The sequence below is a fragment of the Oncorhynchus masou genome, chromosome 28 (genome assembly GCF_036934945.1).
Source record: "Oncorhynchus masou masou isolate Uvic2021 chromosome 28, UVic_Omas_1.1, whole genome shotgun sequence".
In the NCBI taxonomy this organism is placed as follows: Eukaryota; Metazoa; Chordata; class Actinopteri; order Salmoniformes; family Salmonidae; genus Oncorhynchus; species Oncorhynchus masou.
The window spans coordinates 7,814,792-7,831,798 of NC_088239.1; the positions used below are offsets into that span (position 1 = coordinate 7,814,792).

The 17,007-nt window shown below is 43.3% G+C and overlaps 2 protein-coding genes across 3 annotated transcripts in view; one reads left to right on the plus strand and one right to left on the minus strand.

Moving 5' to 3' along the window:
- The window catches only part of LOC135517133 (U2 snRNP-associated SURP motif-containing protein-like), a 55,636-nt gene extending 46,745 nt beyond the window's left edge, over positions 1-8,891 (minus strand). For both annotated transcript variants that reach the window (XM_064941167.1, XM_064941165.1), the window contains exons 1-6: positions 8,784-8,891; positions 7,926-8,024; positions 7,528-7,639; positions 4,900-5,042; positions 4,727-4,797; positions 1,937-2,028 (exon numbers count right to left, since the gene is read on the minus strand). In XM_064941167.1, coding sequence (XP_064797239.1) covers positions 1,937-2,028; positions 4,727-4,797; positions 4,900-5,042; positions 7,528-7,639; positions 7,926-8,024; positions 8,784-8,828 — 562 coding nt within the window. In that variant the 5' untranslated portion in view covers positions 8,829-8,891. The remainder of the gene's footprint in view (positions 1-1,936; positions 2,029-4,726; positions 4,798-4,899; positions 5,043-7,527; positions 7,640-7,925; positions 8,025-8,783) is intronic.
- Positions 8,892-13,759: 4,868 nt separating this feature from the next.
- Positions 13,760-17,007, plus strand: part of LOC135518500 (procollagen C-endopeptidase enhancer 2-like) — a 35,071-nt gene continuing 31,823 nt past the window's right edge. The window contains exons 1-3 of the mRNA XM_064943673.1: positions 13,760-14,003; positions 14,400-14,508; positions 16,096-16,351. Coding sequence (XP_064799745.1) covers positions 13,855-14,003; positions 14,400-14,508; positions 16,096-16,351 — 514 coding nt within the window. The 5' untranslated portion in view covers positions 13,760-13,854. The remainder of the gene's footprint in view (positions 14,004-14,399; positions 14,509-16,095; positions 16,352-17,007) is intronic.

Genomic DNA, 17,007 nt, shown 5'->3' on the forward strand with positions numbered 1-17,007 from the left:
GAGGAGGGGGACGAGAGTCAGTATGAGGAGGGGGACGAGAGTCAGTATGAGGAGGGGGGCGAGAGTCAGTATGAGGAGGGGGCGAGAGTCAGTATGAGGAGGGGGCGAGAGTCAGCATGAGGAGGAGGGACGAGAGTCAGCATGAGGAGGGGGGACGAGAGTCAGTATGGGGCGGAGGGGGACGAGAGTCAGTATGGGGGAGGAGGAGGGGGGAGGAGGGTCAGTATGATGAGGAGGGGGAGGAGGGTCAGTATGAGGAGGAGGGGGGCGAGAGTCAGTATGAGGAGGGGGACGAGAGTCAGTATGAGGAGGGGGACGAGAGTCAGTATGAGGAGGGGGACGAGAGTCAGTATGAGGGGGACGAGAGTCAGTATGAGGAGGGGGGGCGAGAGTCAGTATGAGGAGGGGGCGAGAGTCAGTATGAGGAGGGGGACGAGAGTCAGTATGAGGAGGGGGACGAGAGTCATCATGAGGAGGGGGGACGAGAGTCAGTATGAGGGGGACGAGAGTCAGTATGAGGAGGGGGGCGAGAGTCAGTATGAGGAGGGGGGGGCGAGAGTCAGTATGAGGGGGGGCGAGAGTCAGTATGAGGAGGGGGGACGAGAGTCAGTATGAGGAGGGGGACGAGAGTCATCATGAGGAGGGGGACGAGAGTCATCATGAGGAGGGGGGGCGAGAGTCAGTATGAGGAGGGGGACGAGAGTCAGCATGAGGAGGGGGACGAGAGTCAGCATGAGGAGGGGGACGAGAGTCAGCATGAGGAGGGGGACGAGAGTCAGCATGAGGAGGGGGACGAGAGTCAGCATGAGGAGGGGGGACGAGAGTCAGCATGAGGAGGGGGGACGAGAGTCAGCATGAGGAGGAGGAGGGGGACGAGAGTCAGCAGGAGGAGGAGGAGGGGGACGAGAGTCAGCAGGAGGAGGAGGAGGGGGACGAGAGTCATCATGAGGAGGGTTGGCGAGAGTCAGCATGAGGAGGGTTGGCGAGAGTCATCATGAGGAGGGGGACGAGAGTCAGCATGAGGAGGGGGACGAGAGTCAGCATGAGGAGGGGGACGAGAGTCAGCATGAGGAGGGGGGACGAGAGTCAGCATGAGGAGGGGGACGAGAGTCAGCATGAGGAGGGGGACGAGAGTCAGCATGAGGAGGGGGGACGAGAGTCAGCATGAGGAGGGGGACGAGAGTCAGCATGAGGAGGGGGACGAGAGTCAGTAGGAGGAGGGGGACGAGAGTCAGTAGGAGGAGGGGGACGAGAGTCAGTATGAGGAGGGGGACGAGAGTCAGTATGAGGAGGGGGCTGAGAGTCAGCATGAGGAGGGGGACGAGAGTCAGCATGAGGAGGAGGGGGACGAGAGTCAGTAGGAGGAGGGGGACGAGAGTCAGTATGAGGAGGGGGCTGAGAGTCAGTATGAGGAGGGGGGACGAGAGTCAGTATGAGGAGGAGGAGGGGGACGAGAGTCAGTATGGGGGAGGAGGGGGGGGATGAGAGTCAGTAAGGGGAGGAGGAGGGGGGACGAGTCAGTATGATGAGGAGGAGGGGGGACGAGAGTCAGTATGGGGGAGGAGGGGGGACGAGAGTCAGTAAGGGGAGGAGGAGGGGGACGAGAGTCAGTATGGGGGAGGAGGAGGGGGATGAGAGTCAGTATGGGGGAGGAGGAGGGGGGGACGAGAGTCAGTATGGGGAGGAGGAGAGGGGACGAGAGTCAGTATGGGGGGGTTCTAGACAGTCAGTGAGGAGGAGGTTCCAGGTAGTCAGCCAAAGGGTCTGAGAGGCGGGGGCCAGTCAGCCAAAGGGCATATATGTATTTTATATAGTCTAGCGGTTTAATAGCCTGAAATCTTAACTGACATGCTCTGTTTGACCATTGAAACAGAGCAAATGAGTTTGGACTCCAGCCTAACCTTACCCTGTCAGTAGTCATACAGCAGACACTTACTTGAGGAGCGTTTTCCCTCCATCCCAGAGAGAGGTTCGAATCGACTGACTCTGCCTTTTATCTTGTGCCTTTCATCTCTCTCCTCCTGTATTCTGAGAGATACAGGCAAAGAATATGTTATGCAATCTAATGCAATAAACAAGTACAGTCGTGGCCAAAAGTTTTGAGAATGACACAAATATTAAGTTTCAAAAAGTTTGCTGCTTCAGTGTCTTTAGATATTTTTGTCAGATGTTACTATGGATACTGAAGTATAATTACAAGCATTTCATAAGTGTCAAAGGCTTTTATTGACAATTACATGAAGTTGATGCAAAGAGTCAATATTTGCAGTGTTGACCCTTCTCTTTCAGGACCTCTGCAATCCGCCCTGGCATGCTGTCAATTAACTTCTGGGCCACATCCTGACTGATGGCAGCCCATTCTTGCATAATCAATGCTTGGAGTGCCTAAATTTGTGGGTTTTTGTTTGTCCACCCGCCTCGAGGGTTGACCACAAGTTCTCAATGGGATTAAGGTCTGGGGACTTTCCTGGCTATGGACCCAAAATATCAATGTTTTGTTCCCAGAGCCACTTCGTTATCACTTTTGCCTTATGGCAAGGTGCTCCATCACGCTGGAAAAGGCATTGTTCATCACCAAACTGTTCCTGGATGGTTGGGAGAAGTTGCTCTCGGAGGATGTGTTGGTCCCATTCTTTATTCATGGCTGTGTTCTTCGGCAAAGTTGCGAGTGAGCCCACTCCCTTGGCTGAGAGGCAACCCCACACATGAATGGTCTCAGGATGCTTTACTGTTGGCATGACACAGGACTGATGGCAGCTCTCACCTTGTCTTCTCCGGACAAGTTTTTTTCCGGATGCCCCAAACAATCGGAAAGGGGATTCCTCAGAGAAAATTACTTTACCCCAGTTCTCAGCAGTCCAATAATCCCTGTACCTATTGCAGAATATCAGTCTGTCCCTGATGTTTTTCCTGGAGAGGAGTGGCTTCTTTGCTGCCCTTCTTGACACCAGGCTATCCTCCAAAAGTCTTCGCCTCACTGTGCGTGCAGACACACTCACACCTGCCTGCTGCCATTCCTGAACAAGCTCTGTACCGGTGGTGCCCCGATCCCGCAGCTGAATCAACTTTAGAAGATGGTCCTGGTGCTTGCTGGACTTCCTTGGGCGCCCTGAAGCCTTCCTCCCAATTGAATTACTCTCCTAGAAGTCCTTGATGATCCGATAAATGGTTGATTTAGGAGCAATCTTACTGGCAGGAAAATCCTTGCCTGTGAAGCCCTTTTGTGCAAAGCAATGATGACGGCACTTGTTTCCTTGCAGGTAACCATGGTTGACAGAGGAAGAACAATGATTCCAAGCACCACCGTCCTTTTGAAGCTTCCAGTCTGTTATTCGAACTCAATCAGCATGACAGAGTGATCTCCAGCCTTGTCCTCGTCAACACTCACACCTGTTTTAACGAGAGAATCACTGACATGATGTCAGCTGGTCCTTTTGTGGCAGGGCTGAAATGCAGTGGAAATGTTTTTTGGGGATTCAGTTCATTTCCATGGCAAAGGGGGACTTTGCAATTCATCTGATCACTCTTCATAACATTCTTGAGTATATGCTCATTGCCATCACACAAACTGAGGCAGCAGACTGTGAAAATTAATTTGTGTCATTCTCAAAACTTTTGGCCACGACTGTACATTGTGACGACCCTCCCACTCTGTCTGCCGAATTCTTTCTCTTTGCTCGTTTTCCTTAATAGGATGTCGGTGGGCCAGAGCCAGGAGGGTCGTCAGCGACATGGGATGCACCTGGGCTTGGGTGTGTCCCAGGATAAATACACCTCGTCCCCATTCACTGAGGAAACTCTCTCCATGCAGACACACTGATAGATTTTGGTTGTGGCGGTTTTTTTGTGGCTGTTTTGTTTTGTTTGCGTTGGCACCTTTTTAACACCCCTCATAGTCACATTTATACACGCAAACACTCACTTACACCACTGATTACTGACACCATTGTTAATTGTATTTAAGTTTACTTTAGTTAATAATAATTTTGTTATTCCTTATCTCCATGTTGTGTCCCTTTTTGTGACGAACTTCGAGCCGGTTTGTGGCAACATGGAGCAAAAGAAGATCTCACTGAGGAGACTCATGGAGAGTCTCCGGCCCACCGACATCCTATTAAGGAAAACGAGCAAAGAGAAAAGAATTCGGCAGACAGAGTGGGAGGGTCGTCACAATGTACAGTCGTGGCCAAAAGTGTGTCGGGGGGCTAGGGTCAGTTTGTTATATCTGGGATACTTCTCCTGTCCTATTCGGTGTCCTGTGTGAATTTAAGTGTGCTCTCTAGAATTCTCTCTCTCTTTCTTTCTTTCTCTCGGAGGACCTGAGCCCTAGGACCATGCCTCAGGACTACCTGACATGATGACTCCTTGCTATCCCCAGTCCACCTGGCTGTGCTGCTGCTCCAGTTTCAATTATTCTGCCTTATTAGTATTGGGCCATGCTGGTCATTTATGAACATTTGAACATCTTGGCCATGTTCTGTTATAATCTCCACCCGGCACAGCCAGGAGAGGACTGGCCACCCCACATAGCCTGGTTCCTCTCTAGGTTTCTTCCTAGGTTTTGGTCTTTCTATGGAGTTTTTCCTAGCCACCGTGCTTCTACACCTGCATTGCTTGCTGTTTGGGGTTGTAGGCTGGGTTTCTGTACAGCACTTTGAGATATCAGCTGATGTACGAAGGGCTATATAAATAAATTTGATTTGATTTTGGATGTGAAATTGCTTACTGTTTCAGTTCTTCTTTAAAGAGCTCTAGGTTGCTTTTCTTCTTTCCCTTTTCAGTTGTTTTCTTCAGTGTCTGAAAAGTTGTTTTTTTAAGTTTATTTTTCTTCATTTTTGAAGAAGCCAGTATAAGGACTACATATTTTGGTTAATAAATGCTTGTTGCAATAATACATACATGTTTTTTATCTAATGTTAAAAACTGTGGAGGGATTTCCAAAGGCAGGAAGCTGCTTTTCGCTGGTGCTGCTGCTGCTGTTGTCTCGAAGCGAGACTTGGGTTTATACAGCTTGCCCTTCTTGTCATCGGAAGCAGCCTCCTCTGTAGGAAAAAGCATACAGTATGTCAACACGAGATAGACTAGTTGTTTTTTTTACTAGAATGTACAATACAATAACTCACAACTGTATTTATCCTATACACAGAGACAATGGAAAATAGTCATTTGACTCCCCGACATACAGTTGAAGTTGGAAGTTTACATACATTTCGGCGTGAGTCATTAAAACTTGTTTTTTAACCACTACACACATTTTTTGTTAACAAACTAGTAACCATGGCTAGCGTCCCACCTCATCAACAGCCAGTGAAACTGCAGGGCGCCAAATTCAAAACAACAGAAATCCCATAATTAAAATTCCTCAAACATACAACTATTTTACACCATTTTAAAGATACACTTGTTGTAAATGCAGCCACAGTGTCCAAATTCAAAAAGGCTTTACCACGAAAGCAAACCAAACGATTATGTTGGGTCAGAGCCAAGTCACAGAAAAACACAACCATATTTCCAGGCAAAGAGAGGAGTCACAAAAAGCAGAAATAGAGAAAAATAATCACTAATCTTTGATGATCATCAGATGACACTCATAGGACTTCATTACACAATACATGCATGTTTTGTTTGGTAAAGTTCATATTTATATCAAAAAATCTTAGTTTACATTGGCGCGTTACGTTCAGTAGTTCCAAAACATCTGGTGATTTTGCAGAGAGCCACATCAATTTACATAAATACTCATAATAAACATTGATAAAATATACAATATATGCAACCGCTGTGTCAGATTTCAAAAAAGCTTTACGGAAAAAGCAAACCATGCAATAATCTGAGTACAGCGCTCAGACAACAAATCAAGCCAAACAAATATCCGCCATGTTGGAGTCAACAGAAGTCAGAAATAGCATTATAAATATTCACTTACCTTTGATGATCTTCATCAGAATGCACTCCCAGGAAGCCCAGTTGCACAATAAATATTTGTTTTGTTCGATAATGTCCATAATTTATGTCCAAATACCTCCTTTTTGTTCGCGTGTTTAGCCCAGTAATCCAAATTCATGACGCGCGATCACTTGAAGCAGAAAGTTCCGTTACAGTCCGTAGAAACATGTCAAACGTATATGTATAGAATCAATCTTTAGGATGTTTTTTAACATAAATCTTCAATAATGTTCCAACCGGAGAATTCCTTTGTCTGTAGAATTGCAATGGAACGCAACCTGACTCTCACGTGAACGAGCGTGGCCAGCTCGTGCCTCTCTGGCAGACCTCTGACTCATTCCCCTCTCATTCGCCCCCACTTCAGAGTCAAGCCTCAAACAAGGTTCTAAAAACTGTTGCCATCTAGTGGAAACCTTAGGAAGTGCAATATGACCCCATAGAAACGGTGCATTTGATAGGCCAAGAGTTGAAAAATTACAAACCTCAGATTTCCCACTTCCTGGTTGGATTTTTTCTCAGGTTTTTGCCTGCCATATGAGTTCTGTTATACTCACAGACATAATTCAAACAGCTTTAGAAATTTCAGAGTGTTTTCTATCCAAATCTACTAAATATATGCATATTCTAGCTTTTATGGCTGAGTAGCAGGCAGTTTACTTTGGGCACGCTATTCATCCAAAAGCGCCATAAAAAAGCCAGACTACGGTTTGGAACTGCACATGGGGACAAAGATCGTACTTTTTGGAGAAATGTCCTCTGGTCTGATGAAACAAAAATAGAACTGTTTGGTCATAATGACCATCGTTATGTTTGGAGGAAAAAGGGGGATGCTTGCAAGCTGAAGAATACCATCCCAACCCTGAAGCACGGGGGTGGCAGCATCATGTTGTGGGGGTGCTTTGCTGCAGGAGGGACTGGTGCACTTCACAAATTAAATGGCATCATGAGGAAGTAAAATTACGTGGATATTTTGAAGCAACATTTCAAGACATCAGTAAGGAAGTTAAAGCTTGCTCGCAAATGGGTCTTCCAAATGGACAATGACCCCAAGAATACTTCCAAAGTTGTGGCAAAATGGCTTAAGGACAACAAAGTCAAGGTATTTGAGTGGCCATCACAAAGCCCTGACCTCAATCGTACAGAAAATGTGTGGGCAGAACTGAAAAAGCGTGTGTAAGCAAGGAAAAAAATCACCAAACTTAATGTGGGAAGCTTGTGGAAGGCTACCCAAAAAGTTTGACCATAGTTAAACAATTTAAAGGAAATGCTACCAAATACTAATTGAGTATATGTAAACTTCTGACCCACTGGGAATGTGATTAATGAAATAAAAGCTGAAATAAATCATTTTCTCTACTATTATTCTGACATTCCACATTCTTAAAATAAAGTGGTGATTCTAACTTATCTAAAACAGTGAATTTTTACTAGGATTAAACGTCAGGAATTGTGAAAATCTGAGTTTAAATGTATTTGGCTGAGGTGTATGTAAACTTCTGACATCAACTGTATCTACACATTTAATATTTAGCTAAAAAATATCCCTGAGAGTTTTGTGCAGTTTGAGTTGGTTCTACTTACCTTTAGTTGCATTAGCAATGCCTCCCCGGACAAAGGCCTTGACCTTGCCCTCTCCTCCCTCGAACGCAGCCAGGAACTCTTCATAGATCTCTGCAGCTGCCCGCTCATCCTCCTGCCAAGGACCAGACCATGAACATCTCTCACAATCCCAGAGCACTTGTCCAATAATAAATACTTATTGTACTTTCTAATGCAAAAACGTTTGCTACCGTTTTCTCTAATATGCACGACACTGATTCAACAATCTAATTTAAACACAAACAGTTAAGGCTACAGGAATCATGTGCATTTTTGGATATTGCCCAAAACAAACACGAGGGCATATCCAGATTTCAATTTGATCCCTTGTTTGGGCCACAACTTGTAACTTGAAATACATGTTTGACACTTATATTTACCTTTTTTTTAATTTCCTCTTGTTCCTTCTTGCTTAGGGTCCTCTTGGGCACGACCGTTTTGCCAATGCTGAAGGACTTCAACTTGCTCTCTAGTAGCGCCTACAAATGTAAATAAAAGACAACTTCGATAGCTAAAGAATTGAATACACTCACATGTCTCATTACAATAACAGTTAAGAGATGACTCATTTGTGCATTTTCCTTGAGGTTGCTCGCTGACCTGACAGACACAGTTGTGAAACAGACAGCTTACAGTATGCTAACTGGTGAAATGACAGGTTGTTGCTAGCTAGCTGCTAGCTAATAGCCAACTGGGTATTTCCTAATACTGTGGATAGTATTGATGTGTTGTTGAATTGGAATGATCGAAATGCTGAGTGTGTCAGTAGCTTAGTTAACTAAGGTAGTTATCACAGCCTGACAGGAGGCCTAAGGCGGGTCCAATGATTTTTGTCCACCAGCTACAGCCTCAAAACTGCAAAGGACTAGTGGAGGCTATTGTTAGCTAGCCAGTATGTATTTATTCACCACGCTGGTGCAACAACCAAAAACAAGCACCAACTCACAGCAAATAGCTAAATGGAGCCAAATGCTATAATAGTAATCAGCTAAGTCGGTAACACATGGCGAAATCAGTCCAATGTTTGAAAACAGGAAAAATACCGGTGTATCAGGCCCTTAGAGTAGCTAGCTAGCGTTAATTAGCTAAGTGGTCGTTTCGTACACAAACGCCCCTTTATAATTAGGAACACGTATGGCAATAGCTGCACAACGTTTACAACCACACAAACTACAATAGACCGTTCATATAGAGTTTAATTGTCAATGCATCAAGTAAATGTCGATTAATAAATTCACCTTTGCGCTAGATTTCTGCGAACCACCTGGCGTTCGGTCCGCCATCTTGGTTGTGCTAACTCTAATCAATTACCGATTTTGGGATACGTTTTTTTTTTACCTAGTCCAAAATAGTCGAATAAAGAAATATCGATGACTGTTTGCATGGCTTTGTTGTGGTTTGAATGGCCTACGACCTAAACGGTGGCCTTGCAATAATACGCTTCTGGATAAAAAAAAATAAAAAAACAACTAGAACTGTTAATTACAGTCGTGATTTATTTTTTGTAGAGTTGGTGCCTACTCCATATCCAAATGCAGTGGTGTAAAGTACTTAAGTATATTTTAGCAATTACAATTACTTTTGATACCCACGTATAATTAAAACCCAATACTTTTAGACTTTTACTCAAGTAGTATTTTACTTGGTGACCTTCACCTTTACTTTAGTAATTTTCTATTAAGGTATCTTTACTTTTACTCAAGTATGATAGTTGAGTATTTTATTCACCACGGTTTAAATTGCATTACCCAACTTGTCTATTGAAGACCTGTTGACACATGGCTTTTCAAGCCAAAATCACATTCAGACAACCTGAAAACATGTATTTGAGAAGCGATGCTTCATTTGCTACACCAGATGGAGCCATTTATAGCCAAACCTCTCTGCGTTTGTGTGTGTGTGTGTGTGTGTGTGTGTGTGTGTGTGTGTGTGTGTGTGTGTGTGTGTGTGTGTGTGTGTGTGTGTGTGTGTGTGTGTGTGTGTGTGTGTGTGTGTGTGTGTGTGTGTGTGTGTGTGTGTGTGTTAAAAGATCTCAAATTTGACCAACTTTTATCTAGGGGTTTAGTGTTGTGAGAATTAGAGTTAGAATTACATTAAAGATTAGGGTTCGTTTTAGGGTTAGGAGCTAGGGTTCGTTTTAGGGTTAGGAGCTAGGGTTAATTTTAGGGTTAGGGTTAGGTTTCGGGTTAAGGTTAGGGTTAGGGTTAATGTTAGGTTTAGGGTTAGTGTTAAAGTTAAGGTTTAAAAAAACAATAACAGATCAGAGGGAGTAGGGATGACCAGGGATGTTCACTTGATAAGTGTGTGAATTGGACACTTTTCCTGTCAAAATGCTTATTTGATTTATTTTTATGTAACCTTTATTTAACTAGGCAAGTCAGTTAAGAACAAATTCTTATTTACTATGACGGCCTACCAAAAGGCAAAAGGCCTCCCGTGGAGACGGGGGCCCTGGATAAAAAAAATAAAAAATACAATAAAATATAAGATAAAAGACACATCACAACAAGAGAGACAACACAACACTACATAAAGAGAGACCGAAGCCAACAACATAGCAAGGCAGCAACACATCACAACACAGCATGGTAGCAACACAACATAAAAAGAACATTGCAGCAACACAACATGGTAGCAGCACAAATCATGGTACAAACATTATTGGGCACAGACAACAGCACAAAGGGCAAGAAGGTAGAGACAACAATACATCACACACAGCAGCCACAACTGTCAGCAAGAGTGTCCATGAACTGTGAAATACACCACAAAATTATTGAGTACTTTAGGGTGTCAAGGACAATATATGGAGTAAAAAGTACATTATTTTCTTTAGGAATGTAGTGAAGTAAAAGTAAAAGTTGGCAAAAAAATAAATAGTAAAATATTGTCTCGATACCCCCCAAAACTACTTAAGTAGTACTTTAAAGTATTTGAGATTAAGTACTTTACACCACTGGTATACAGTCTATATATGAGGAGTACCTGGGATATGGATTCGGCTATTCCAGCCACAACCGTTGCTGACAGGTATATAAATCGAGCACACAACCATGCAATCTCCATAGACAAACATTGACAGTAGAAAGGCCTTACTGAAGGGCTCAGTGACTTTCATAGGATTCCACCTTTCCAACAAGTCAGTTCATCAGCTTTCTACCCTGCTAGTGCTGCCCCGGTCAACTGCAAATTATGTTATTGTGAATTGGAAACATCTAGGAGAAACAACGGCTCAGCTGTGAAGTGGTAGGCCACACAAGCTCATAGAACGGGACCGCCGAGTGCTGTAAAACGTAGCATGTAAAAATGGTCTGTCCTCGGTTGCAACACCCACTACTGAGTTCCAAACTGCCTCTGGAAGCAACTGTGTTTGTTGGGAGATTCATGAAATGGATTTCCATGGCCGAGCAGCCGCATACAAGCCTAAGATCACCATGTGCAATGACAAGTGCCGGATGGTGTGGCATAAACCTCGCCGCCATTGGACTCTGGAGCAGTGGAAATGCTTTCACGCTTCACATTCTGGCAGTCCAGCAGACAAATGTAGGTTTGGTGGATGCCAGGAGAACGCTACCTGTCCCAATGCATAGTGCCAACTGTAAAATTTGGTGGAGAAATAATGGTCTGGGGCTATTTTTCATGGTTCGGGCTAGGCCCCTTAGTTCCAGTGAAGGGAAATCTTAACGCTACGGCATACAATAACATTCTAGACGATTCTGTGCTTCCAAATTTGTGGCAACAGTTTGGGTAAGGCCCTTTCCTGTTTCAGCATGACAATGCCCCCGAGGTCCATACAGAAATGGTTTGTCGAGATTGGTATGGAACAACTTGACTGGCCTGCACAGAGCCCTGATCTCAAACCCATCAAACACCTTCGGGATGAATATGAACACCGACTGCGAGCCAAAAATCGCCCAAAATCAGTGCCCGACCACACTAGGGCTCTTGTGGCTGAATGGAAGCAAGTCCCTGCAGCAATGTTGCAACATCAAGTGGAAAGCCTTTCCAGAAGAGAGGAGGCTACTATAGTAGCCAAGGGGGGGAACGACTCCATATTAATGCCCATGAATTTGGAATGAGATGTTTGACGAGCAGGTGTCCACATACTTTTGGTCATGTAGTGTAGTTGGCGTGATTGATTGAGGTAATATGTACATGTAGGTAGGGGTGAAAGCAGAAAGTCCAGGTACCCATTTGATTAATAACTATTCAGCAGTCTTATTTCTGGCTTTGGGATAGAAGCTGTTCAGGAGCATTTAGGACTAAGACTTGGGTGGATTCTGGCCATTTTTAGGGTCTTCAATTTTTAGAGGCTTTTTTAGGACCTTCCTCTGGTATAGAGGATACATATAGTGTCCTGTTTGCATGGTGCATAAGGGCACATTTTGGAATATGTACTGTAAATTCTGTAACATACAGGGCATTCAGAAAGTATTCAGACCCCTTCACTTTTTCCACATTTTATTCCACTACAGACTTATTCTAAAATTGATTTTTTTTATATATAAAACATCTTCATCAATCTACACACACCCCATAATCACAATTCAAAAACAGGTTAGAATTTTTTTTGCGCAAATGTATTAAAATTATAAAACAGAAATACCTTATTTACACAAGTATTCAGACCCTGTGCTATGAGACTCAAAATGGAGCTCAGGTACATCCTGATTCAATTGATCATCCTTGAGATGTTTCTACAACTTGATTCGTGTCCACCTGTTGAAAATGCAATTGACTGGACATGATTTGGAAAGGCACACACCTGTCTATATAAGTTTCCACAGTTGACAGTGCCTGTCAGAGCAAAAACCAAGCCATGAGGTCGAAGGAATTGTCCGTAGAGCTGCTAGCTCCTGGGGAAGGGTACCAAAAAATGTCTGCAGCATTGAAGGTTCTCAAGAACACAGTGGCCTCCGGCATTCTTAAATGGAAGAAGTTTGGAACCACCAAGACTCTTCCTCGAGCTGGCCGCCTAGCCAAACTGAGCAATTGGAGGAGAAGGGCGTTTGTCAGGGAGGTGACCAATAACCCAATGGTCACTATGACAGAGCTCCAGAGTTCCTCTGTGGAGATGGGAGAACCTAGCAGAAGGACAACCATCTCTGCAGCACTCCACCAATCAGGCCTCTATGGTAGAGTGGACAGACGGAAGCCACTCCCCTCAGTAAAGGCACATGACAGCCCGCTTGGAGTTTACATACTGGTGGCAGCATCATGCTGTGGGGAGGGACTGGGAGACTAGTCAGGATCGAGGGAAAAATGAATGGAGCAAAGTAATAACCTGCTCCAGAGCGCTCAGGACCTCAGATTGGGGTCAAGGTTCACCTTTCAACAGGACAACGATCCTAAGCACACAGCCAAGACAACGCAGGAGTGGCTTCAGGACAAGTCTTTGAATGTCCTTGAGTGGCCCAACCAGAGACAGGGCTTGAAACCGAATAAACATCTCTGGAGAGACCTGAAAATAGCTGTGCAACGACACTCCCCATCCAACCTGACAGAGCTTGAGAGGATCTGCAGAGAAAAATGGGAGAAACTAGCCAAATACAGGAGTGCCAAGCATGTAGCATCATACCCAAGAAGACTTGAGGCTGTAATCGTTGCCAAAGGTTTTCAACAAAATACTGGGTTAAGGGTCTGAATACTTGGGTAAATGTGATATTCCAGTTTTTCATTTTAATAAATTAGCAACATTTTCTAAAAACTTGTTTTACTTTGTCAAATTGATGAGGGGAAAAAACATTTAATCCACTTTCAAATAAGGCTCTAACATAACAAAATGTGTAAAAAGTGATAGGGTCTGAATTCTTCCCAGGTGCACCATATATCCATACTGTAATAGTTTTATCTAAAAATATATATTTTTAAATAGACTTATAGACTATTTTAGTTTTTTGGCATATTTTGCATTGATGTATTCATTATTCACTTTTTTTAAACGCATGTAATTCTGAAGACCACACAGAAACAGTCTATTTTCAAAGTGCATACATTTTGTTCATGTGGAACTCTGTTCCCTGGACAAATCTTTCACTCGGGATATTCACATTATTCTATCGAAGGTAAGTTATTATGCCAGGTGTGGTACTCAACTATAGCAAGAGTCACCATTCCCCCATACTCCTCCCACCCCAATACTTCCAGTGTGTCTTTGATCCCAGGTTTTGGAAAAAGGCAGCTGCCTGCCGATTGCTCCCTCCTACCACCAGAACAAATGCTATATTCAGTCTGTGTTCCAGCTTGCAGCCTGCGAAACTCCCTCCACGAACTTCCCTGGGTACTTTTCCCCACCGCTCGAGCCACTGAATGTCATTCATGCCACGGAGCGAAAACAGGCGAACTGGTGCCTGGTCCGTTGACCCGACAATGTGGAGAATATGCAGTATTTTTTGCGCTTGGGGTGTCCTGTCTTTGACAGAGGTCTGCGCGCAGTCTCTACTGGGGTCACGACGGAGGTAGGTTACCTTTTCCCTTCACTTTAATCTAACAATCTCTAGTTTTTTGGGGCTCTGTGTTATGCTATTGGTCAGGAAATACAACTGTGTAGCACTAGCCTACTGTACAAAGCCTTATCACGAGTTGATACGTTAGTCTACAGCACAATGCTGAAGGAACCGCATCAATCATCATCATCATTTATCATCATCACCACCCGTGAGTTATTATTTTGGAGGACTCTGCAGTGTGCGCTGTAGGCATAAGGACGCACACAGGCGCATTGCCGAGAAAATCCCATAATAAACACCAACAACACCTTTACGCCTAAGTTTTTTTCTCCTTTCAAAGATTCCCTGGTAGACATTTGTATTAGAATGAGAAGTTGTCACAAATATTTTTTCTCATGTTTCCAGACCAACGTTTACATGCGGAGGCAATATAACGGAGGATTCTGGGGTCGTTGGGAGCCTGGGTTATCCAGGGGTGTATCCCCCAAATACCAAATGTGTTTGGAGAATCACGGTGAGCCAAACATACTTGTAGCCTACTGTAAATACATGATTCTTGTTTAACAGTTATCAACTTAGTGTGTTCCTAATTAGCTACTGATTACTTTACCAGTGCCATGTCAGACAGAAAGAGAAGCAATATCAGCGAACTAAAATGATTCAATGATTCTTGTAATACACTTCAATGGTATACCAATCCACAAATCTTAACTGTGTAATTGGTAGTCTGGTATTTGGCTAGTGGCTACAGCACCCCCCCAGGCACTTTGAGCTGCCTGCTTGGTATTTTCAACATGCAGTCTGGTCACATGGCTGGAATGAATGGTAAATCAAGGAAATAATCACCAACAACAGCAAAGTCCTGTAATTAAAGAAAACTGCATGTTTCGTACTTGTTAATAACATGTGTATCCTTGCTAGATTTAGACTTTGAATGATTTGACTGTTGATTGCAGTTTGGTGTATTTAAAAGGGGAAGAGTATTATATATTATATATTATATTGAGTTGTCAGATAGGCCCCCTATGTGATTGAATAGATTGTACTGTATACTGTATGGGATTGTATAGATTGTACTGTATACTGTATGTGATTGAATAGATTATACTGTATACTGTATGTGATTGAATAGATTGTACTGTATACTGTATGTGATTGTATGGATTGTACTGTATACTGTATGTGATTGAATAGATTGTACTGTATACTGTATGTGATTGTATGGATTGTACTGTATGTGATTGTATAGATTGTACTGTATACTGTTTGTGATTGTATGAATTGTACTGTATACTGTATGTGATTGTATGGATTGTACTGTATACTGTATGTGATTGAATAGATTGTACTGTATACTGTATGTGATTGTATGGATTGTACTGTATACTGTATGTGATTGTATAGATTGTACTGTATACTGTATGGATTGTACTGTATATTGAATATATTGAATGGATTGTACTGTATACTGTATGTGATTGTATGGATTGTACTGTATGTGATTGAATAGCTTGTACTGTATACTGTATGTGATTGAATAGATTGTACTGTATATTGTATGTGATTGTACTGTATATTGAATAGATTGTATGGATTGTACTGTATACTGTATGTGATTGTATAGATTGTACTGTATACTGTATGTGATTGTATAGATTATACTGTATGTGATTGAATAGATTGTACTGTATATTGTATGTGATTGTATAGATTGTACTGTATATTGAATATATTGAATGGATTGTACTGTATACTGTATGTGATTGTATAGATTGTACTGTATGTGATTGTACTGTATACTGTATGTGATTGAATAGATTGTACAGTATACTGTATGTGATTGAATAGATTGTACTGTATATTGTATGTGATTGTATGGATTGTACTGTATACTGTAAGTGATTGTATAGATTGTACTGTATACTGTATGTGATTGTATAGATTGTACTGTATATTGAATAGATTATACTGTATGTGATTGTATAGATTATACTGTATAGATTGTACTGTATACTGTATGTGATTGTATAGATTATATTGTATACTGTATGCGATTGTATAGATTGTACTGTATACTGTATGTGATTGTATGTTGTCTCAGGTCCCTGAGGGTAAAGTGGTGGTCCTGTCCTTCCGCTTCATTGACCTGGAGAGTGACAACCTGTGTCGCTATGACTACGTAGATGTGTACAGCGGCCATGCGAGTGGCCAGAGGCTGGGCCGCTTCTGTGGGACCTTCAGGCCAGGCGCCTTGGTCTCCACCGGCAACAAGATGCTAATTCAGATGGTGTCTGATGCCAACACGGCAGGGAGTGGCTTCCTGGCGGTATACTCGGCTGCCGAGCCGCACGAGAGAGGTAAGCAGAATAGAATATAGACGAAGAATAGAATAATACTATCCTCGTTTTTAAGGGTTTTACGTGTCTTACTCAAGCGCACCATGGCAGGAGACAGATCTAGGATGCTATAGGGGATCCTATTTAAACTTGAGATTTGAGATTCTCACCGGTTGTCTAGGCTACCCCCGGGCCAGGAACCACTGTGTGGGTTGAAGAGGGGCTGTGCCATCTCTAAGCTGTTGTAGCCCTCGGTGTAGTGTGTAGGCAACACTGTAGTCATCTGTATCCAGCCTCTACCCAAGCATGTTCAGCGGAGCCTTAGACGCCGAGTCCTAGCCATGACTCTTCTCTGACACATCGTGACACATCGTGACACATCGTAAAGACATCCGATGTCAGTGAGTGTTTGTGTGTTTAGGGCCAAAGGTCACATTTTAACAAGCTAATTAACGTGCCTCTTAACCTCCTCTAGCTGCCCCTAGTAATGATACAATACCCAGATGGAGATATATGAGAGGGGAATTGTTTACATCTGAGAAAAGGCAGTTGTAGCTTGATAAATCACTCCCAACGGATAGCAGGTCGTACAACAGCAGTGGAAGGAACAGCGGAACTTGGAAAGATAAAGTTCAGACTTCTTATGTAGTTTAAGACGAGGCCTATTGACGTAAAGC